We start from the raw sequence: 8640 nt of genomic DNA, 5'->3' as shown, positions 1-8640 counted from the left end.
GTACATTGTAACTAATGATTACAAACACTTTTTAATAATAATAGAAACAGAAACATATTTAAGAAAGTATAATACATACTCAAAGTATTGAAATACACGCCATCGTGTTGGGATTCAATATTTCGACATTAATTATGTCACCATCAGGAATCATTTTATCATCAGGATCATTTTATCAAGTGTGAATTGGGTGTTAGTTATAGAGTACGGTATTAATTAAAAACATATTTAACATTTGCATACTCTGGCTTGGAAAAAGGCCTTGGTTCTTTGTTTGTAAAACAATTTTTGAATTTACTGGGGCCCTTTAAGGCTCTGGGGTTCTGGCTTTAGCCAGTGAGAGCTCATAACCGTTACACCACTGTTCCCGGTCCTTGATCATCCATGTCATTGTATTGTTTGTTCGTCTCAGATGTTTTGATCGTAGGCCTAGTTTCGACCCACAATGCTTAAATTCAGTTAATACATGTGTCTTCAAATATGTAAAGAAAAAAAAATTATTAGTTTTCTGGATTAAATTCTGTCATAACCAGAATTCGTATGACTAACAACTCATAAGATGAAACCGATTCATACGAGCAAAAAATGTTACACGCGTCCAGTGCTAAAAAAAAAATCACCCCGTGATTTAGTACGCGTCCCGTGTAACATTTTATCAAGTGTGAATTGGGTGTTGGTTTTAGAGTATTATTTTTATACTCTAAGTGTACAGATCACTATCAAATGAGAAAAAAAAAATAACGAACGTACGTGATTATACACAAATGGAAGCATTCCAATGTACGTGATAACTAAAAATAGAATTACAAATAGATTACATAAATACCAATAATAATTTAACAATAATCGTCAGAAGACGATTCACCGAAATCCATTACTGTACAGTAAAAAGAATTCTGTTGATATTGAATTGTCAAATAAATATGTTCAGAAAGTGGAATATGCAATGCTATCGTTCTCAATATGTCATATTCATTCTTCTATATCTGTACTGTTATGTATTCAGTATTGTTGTGAGATTATCAGTACAGGTTATAGCCCCTAGTCATTTAATTACCTTTATAGGACTATACATAAATTTCACTTAGGGGATAAGTGGGTACACAGTGCTATTTTATCCATATTAGCGTGCTGTTTCCTAAGGTAAAAAAAAATCTCCAGTGTTCAAGTTCGACAGCCTTTTCCATGTTTCAAAATAGTATGACCTCGATTGTCAGAGAGGACCTGACATTGAAGTGTTAATTAATTTGAAGTAAAAACAAGCTGGGTAAATGCTCTGCTCAATTTACATCAGCTAGACTATGCACAACTTGTTAAGGTGCCCTTTTTATTTGATGACATTTGATATGTTTCTTTTGCCAGTCAAGCGAAGAAAGTAAAATGAGCTTAATCAATAGTCCGTTAATTGCAGGTTTTCTCTGTAATCACTGATGGGAACTCGGCTATCCCTGTTACTTGCTCTTGTCAAAAGATTTATCAGGTTCATAATCTTAAATGAAAAAGAAACAAATTGAATATTAAACGAAAACGACTAATATAGCCAGTGATGCGTTGCTCAAGACGTGGATTAGCATTTTCCGAAGAATACAGAAATATATTTTTAAGTTAATATGGATAATACTTCTATTGTATATTCAGGAACTCATTTAAAATAAATTTAGGAGGAAATAGAAGTTATGAATCTCAATCAATGCAAACATAATACATCATACGATGACACTGGAAAACTAAAAAGGTTAAACGTATTAAAAAGACGTATTATTAAATATAATGAATTATGGGAGTTGATGAATACTTTAAATATGTTCCATCAGAGGATGATATGATACTATCAATATTAAATTAAAAACGAAAATATTTCAACATGTTTTCATTAATGATGATAATAATAACTAGAGCACACTCCGAGGGGGTATACCGCCCACATCATAATTCCCCCTGTAAATATTCCGACGTATCTTTTCAAGACTTGATAATGTATTTAAAGTACAAAAAAGAGCTCTTACAATTTTTACTTATTTTAACTATCTCTCTTATTCAAAACTTTTATTTTACAATGTCAATACATTAAACATTATGATATAAATACATGACAAACGGGTATATTTATGTATCGTCTTTCCTACTTCCTATATCATTCAAAGAATTATTTTCTTTTAAAAAAATAACCAATTCCACAATTATAACAACCAGCCGAAGACTATGCTTTCTCCACAAATTGCAAATTTAATCTCGTACGCCAATCAATTGAATATTCTGGTCCACAGCTTTGGACCTTCCTTGATGAAAAGACTTAAAATTCACCCTCGATTAGCAGCTTTAAACTCACAATTAAGAAGATGCTTTTAAATACTTATAACCAAATAAATTATTACCGCTCGAATGACCGAGCGGTTAAGGTAACGAACAGCCATAATATCGGCGCTGGCTCGCTTAGGGTTCTGGAGGTGTAATAAGTCTTCTCGGATAAGGACTATAAACCGTAGGTCAAGTGTACAATTGGCTCATATATAAAGAACCCAGTACATCTTTTGAGACGAGTAGGGGGTTTCCCCGGTGTACTGATCCATACAGCGCATGTTGTAGACAAACGAGTGTAGCTGGTATCGGTTTACCGAGTAGCTTAGTGACCTAGTCCACGCCACTTACTTTAGATACTATCGGAAGATAGATAAAAATTAAATCATCTCTTTTTGACTCCACTTGGTTACAGTCATTTCCTGAAATTCACCTTATCTTGCTGCGTTCTGGGGAGGTGGAAGCAGACTGTAGAGGTCTGTTGGATATTTCCCAGTATGCATTCTGTAGAAGACTGTGCAAGCACCAACAAGTCGTCTGTGACGGAGACTGGGTATACCAAGATTACTCAGAGCATAGTCTTCGTCAACACCGATGCTGTTAATTGCTTTTCTTTGTATGTTATCGAGTAGGCGCAGATGAGTCTTTGAGGCGTTAATCCAACTAATGGAAGCGTATTCCATAACGCTTCTGACTTGGGCTTTTTACACACTGGCACGGCATTTGATGTTTATCTTGCTCCCTACCTTTCTGAATGCTCCAAGTCGCTTACCTGCTCTAGATCCTATGGTGTTAAGATGTTTCGACCAAGACAACTTGCTATCACACCTAAGATGTCAAGGGTGGCATGACGAACCATTCTAGAAAGTTGTTCAGACGCATTTATCATTTTTTTTTTATAGATATCTACAATATTATCGAAGTTACACGTATCGACGCCGTAATCCGGATCGTCACTAAAATTATTAATTGTTAATTATTTCTTCATTGGACAATGGCAAACAATTTCAAAAGTTTCATTCAGATCTATTGATGAGTTTTTTTAAATATATATGTCTGGGCCGTTAGCATTTTAAATGACCCCCAAATTCACACCCGAATCTGGATCGTCACCAAAATGTAAAAATAACTTCCTTGTAACTTGGTTAACACTTTCAGAAAATTTCATGTAGGTCAGTAGATCATTAATTATGATTAACAATAAACAGCAAATACAATACAAATCAGAATATGAATATTTCATTGGATTAAAAAAGTGCAAATTAAAATTGAGGAATGTTACATTTAGAATAATTATCATAACTAAAAATTTAGATAAATAACAAACATGTCCTTGAAATTGACGACAACACTAAGATAAAGGCTGTCTTTGATTCAAATTCCAATGGGAACAATTTCGTATTTATCACTAAAACAAGGGTTAGGCCTATAGCAAAGTAAGCATTTAGCTCAAACCAAAGCTCCCAAGTCTCCAGGATTACCATGGAGTTTGGTTCATCTCCCGAACTCAATGAATTTCCCAAATTTTTCCGGAATTTTAATTTGTTATTGATTGATCCAGTATTTAATAGATTTTCAGAACTAGGGCTTAGGCTAAGTTAAATTTCCTGCGCAGGCCTCTTTCTTAGTATGTTAAACATGGGGATGATTTTGAACGCATGTGTATTTGTACACTCGCTTTATCTAATACACGCGTCGCAAACTTCTGACAAACCTGCACAACAGATTCTCAAGCAATTTGACTTTACCAATTTGGGACCAATGCCTATATCGGTATCGTGGTAATAACTAACATTAATTACCAAATAATTATGCTGCCTTTACTTATAAAATTGAATCGATAGGTAAACAATCTAATACATTATAGTGAATTATATCTTTATAGTTATTTTCAGGTATATTCAAATACTCTTTTATATATAAAAAAAATCAGTAGTGATTGCCTTCGAATTTCTCTGGATAGTAGAGGGGTTGGTAAGACAGAGTGGCCGTTTAGATTATGTGTTTACATAAAATCAATTCAAACCACCTACTATACTTTCAAAACTAACAGGTACAAGGACAGCATTATTCAATACGCCTTGTTGGCTTAACCAGCGGAATAGTTAAATCTTACATTGTATAATATATATTTCAACTATATCTAATAATATACATTTAATTTAAACTAAGAAACCTATATCAACATTTTTAGGTTATTAAAACATCATTCCTAAATCATGTCTTTAATATTGTATCACCAATATTAGTACCTCATCAGTGTTAAACATATTCAAAAATCTGTATCTCATTAACCGCTCCTAAGGTTTTAGTCAAATAGGGGCCTATGCTTTTTATGTCTTAGAAAAATCAGTTCTACAACATATCAATTTTTTCCTCCGGAGCCTAGATTTAAACCCGCAGAATAGACAGATCTTACATTGTTATTCAACCTTGTTTCAACCATAATAATATAAAGTTTATTTTTAACTAGGAAAGCTATATCAACGTTGTTAGTTTCCATCATTCCTTCATAAATCATGCATTTAATTTTAAACTATCAATATTGATGTATGACTGCACCCTAAAATTATAAATTTATATTATTTATAATTTTAACACTCACATAAGAATCTGAAGTATTATATAATGACTTTTACATAGAAAAGATGAAGGAGAGTGATATAAAATGTCAGAATATCTCAAAAATATTATAGGCTTACGATCTGTAATATGCGTAAGTCACTTTACACCGTTATTTACAACTACAATAGACTTAAAGACAAATAACACGTTAAACGTAGTCTTTGCTATATTTTTAGAAAATGCAGTTAAAAATAGGAATGTTTACTTTACGTACAGTACCTTCATATACGTTGATGTTGAACTTTCAGTCTGTGTAGTGTCTTGCTCTGAGTGACTCTAATGAAATTTTTAAAAATTATTAAAGTAAACTTTACTAAATTGTGTATAGATTAAATAAATTTAATTGATGTTCAGCTGTGGAATGACCAAATCATTACCTCTGCACCATGAGTGACATTCAGAGATGGACATTCAAGAGAATGCCAAGATTATTTTTAGCAAAAAAAAAAAGAAAAAAAAAGAAAAAAACACGTATTATAGTAAATACATAAAATGTCAACGGTGTCAATGAGCAACGCTTCTAGAGGCGTTTTCATTACTAATGTTAAAACAACAAGCGTTCATGTTAATAAGTTTTTATAGCATGTTGCACAATGAATATTGTCTCAATGTTCCATTAAATTAAATAGGCTATTCAGCTAAAATAAATAATGGCACGTTAAAAGGGCAACATTTTATAAACATCTTGACTTCAGTATGTTGTCTAAGATTTTTAATCTAGCCCGCAAATATAATAAATAATTAATAGGCCGATTCAACAACACCTTATCTCGTAACACTCATCAGGCAAATGTTTATTAGGTTGTCAACAATTGATTTTTGCAAATATGATAGAAACTTACCTGAACAATATCAGGAGTGGAACGTTTTCTACAATAATTTGCTAGAGAAAAAGAAACATAAAAATGTATATCGATACACGTTCCAATAGGATGTAAACATGATATTCATTTGAAAAACGTACAACAAAATGTGTTAAGCCTATTCCGAATAAATAGGAAAGTCATGGTAACTGTTTGTTTTTTCAATGTCAATAACCTATAAATTATGAATAATAAGTACATACAACATAAAATGAACGTTACTCCGAATAAAGAGAGGGAGGCCATGATGATGATGACCCAATAAAGGTCGAAACGTTGAATCATGGCCTCCCTCTCTTTATTCGGAGTAACGTTCATTTTATGTTATTTAAACATAATCAGTGCATCTGTTGGTAAGTACATACAATTTAAAGAGAAATGTAAATTTACAAATCAGAGTTATTCGGCTTTCATAGCTGATTTTAATAATTGTGAATATTGTATATCTTTATTAATTACATATTAAATTTATATTGCATTTAATGTTAACTGATTTTAATTATCTTTTAATAGTTTTTTTCATTCATATTATGAATGATAGGTACCAAAGGTTAAAGAGAAATGTAAATTCACATGTCTCGGTAATTCCGCTTTAATATCTGATTTAAATAATTGTGAATTTCGTATAGGCCCTTTATTTACTACATATATATTAAATTAATATTGCATTTAAGTTCAACAGTAGACACTGATCTATCTCTGATCATTAGACATTTTACACTTAAAAACCTTCATATATTATTGTTTCAGTGCATGATAGGGTTTAAAACTTATTCAATATATTATATTTTACATTTTTTATTACTTCATTTGACCTCAATACGACTAATCATTCTGCATTACTGTGCTTTTATGTTTTTCATATGATTCTTGATATTATTTAACACTGCCAAAGAAAAGCAAGTATTTAATTGTCATTGTCTGTGCTTCATATGGTATTATGCTGTTTGTTTTGGAAAATTTCTTTTTTTATTATTAGAGAAAAACCTTTGTCTTATTGAATTTTATTGAACTTTTTCTTGTATTGTATTACATTGTATACTAGGTGGATGTGATCTTAGCTACTGCTATCATAAACGTGTGCTACTACTCTCGTTCGGTGTGGCAGTGTGGAATATCATAAAGGCAAACGACATGTCATAAGCTCGAGATCTACCTTTGCTTTTGGACTTGGGCAAAACACTTCATCTAAGATATCTACGATGCTAAGGGGTATAGATGGGTACCAAATAGGAAGTGAATTATATAATGAAATTTGGTACATTGGTGCTAAAGAACATGTCTGGCAGGAACTGCTTCCCAAAGGAAGAGTGTTCACGATGTGGACGAATCAGAACGATTGTATCCGTTTTATGTACTTTATTGTATCTTGCGGATAACAGCCCTTGATGGTTTTTGGAGCGTTTTAATAGAATTGAATTAAAAAATTGAATTAAGTTCAAAATTTAATAATATTGATGCTTAGTTGATATTAGGCTTTATTTAAATTTTAATTTAACTTTTATGGTAATATAAAAAATGTTATGTAAAAATGTTTTATTTATAACCTATTGTTGTTGTATTTCATTGGTGTTAAATTAGGGCCGGTAAACATATGGAGTTTTGCTTCATACCAGTTTTATCCTTACTTTTGTTTTTCTCTGTTTCTGTTTTTTTTTGTTTTGTTTTTGTTTTATGTGTATGTATGAAATACGACAAATGATTATAAATGAAAAATAAATATAAAAACACTTGTTTCCAAAAAAGAAGGCTCTAAATGAAAAACAAATATAAAAACACTTGTTTCCAAAAAAAAGGCTCTACACACGAACATGGTGTAAATAAATAATTATAAAACAATTCCGTAGCTTTTTCTCCCAAATTGTCGTAGAATGTGAGGGTTGGCCTTATACAAAAGACAAAAATGGACTTTTGTGTTAAGTCCCGCCCCTTCAATATTGTGAATCAAGCTCGTACGTACTTAAAAACGTGAGTTTGTGTGACAACACGTGTGTTTTAGGGCAAAGTGCGTAATCTTGAGCCAGATTGGTTTGATTGACACTTTGAAATTGAAAAGTCCATTATCCCCGTTCTTCATTTTGAACATGTCATTTTATATTGGCCTATATACTGTACAAGTGTATGTAACTTTGTGTAGAAAGTAAAAAAAAATGAACTTACGCACGATGGTTGGATCTAATGACACAAGTCTATTCGCACACCTACAGATGCAACGTCGATCGAATTGCTTGCAATGTGTACAAACACTTTTAGCAGAATCTACACAAAATAAGCACACATTATTATTTTATACTATTTAACCTTACTATTAGAATTTACAGTGTAGGATATCAAATACTGTAGATACCGGTAGTCAATGGAAAGACTTAATAGGAACCATTTAAGTGAATAAAGCTGGGTAAGAGGAATTAGTACCTACTGTAAGTTATATTTTGTATTATAAAAATAATCGTCTGATAGAAAATACACTTTACAGCTAGGAATAAAAGACAGCATGAACATCAGGATTTGAACTGTAAACAAATAGTATTCGATGGTGTAAAATATAAATTGTATAGAATGGAATATACAGACACCGGATTTAGAAAAGAAGGTTATTTGTCTGGGCATTTCAGTTTATAAACGTGATAAATGTAGGCCAATTGACGAGGTGAGATGTTATGGAACTGCTGAAGAAAAATGTACAAGCCAACCTACACTTTTACTGAAACCTTGTATATTTTTTCCCGCTCTAGGCTATGTTACACATAAATGAGGAAGTAATCAGAATTTGTAGCATTTTAAAAAAATATTTTGAAAGATATTAGATATCTGGATGCTGAAGAAAGGACACCTAATGATAGCTGAAGAAAAT

The 8640-nt window shown here is 31.8% G+C and overlaps 1 protein-coding gene across 1 annotated transcript in view; it reads right to left on the bottom strand.

Annotated features, from left to right (window-relative positions):
• Positions 1 to 6: 6 nt before the first annotated feature.
• LOC117113856 overlaps positions 7 to 8640 on the bottom strand; it is a 31991-nt gene continuing 23357 nt past the window's right edge. Inside the window, exons 2-5 of the mRNA XM_033257308.1 lie at positions 7947 to 8045; positions 5766 to 5806; positions 5143 to 5199; positions 7 to 1489 (exon numbers count right to left, since the gene is read on the bottom strand). Of these exons, the coding sequence (XP_033113199.1) occupies positions 1391 to 1489; positions 5143 to 5199; positions 5766 to 5806; positions 7947 to 8045 (296 nt within the window). The 3' untranslated portion in view covers positions 7 to 1390. The remainder of the gene's footprint in view (positions 1490 to 5142; positions 5200 to 5765; positions 5807 to 7946; positions 8046 to 8640) is intronic.

Source organism: Anneissia japonica, unplaced genomic scaffold (assembly GCF_011630105.1).
Source record: "Anneissia japonica isolate Jap-2015-1 unplaced genomic scaffold, ASM1163010v1 scaffold694_len1028156_cov167, whole genome shotgun sequence".
In the NCBI taxonomy this organism is placed as follows: domain Eukaryota; kingdom Metazoa; phylum Echinodermata; class Crinoidea; order Comatulida; family Comatulidae; genus Anneissia; species Anneissia japonica.
This window is presented reverse-complemented; position numbering and strand designations above follow the sequence as displayed.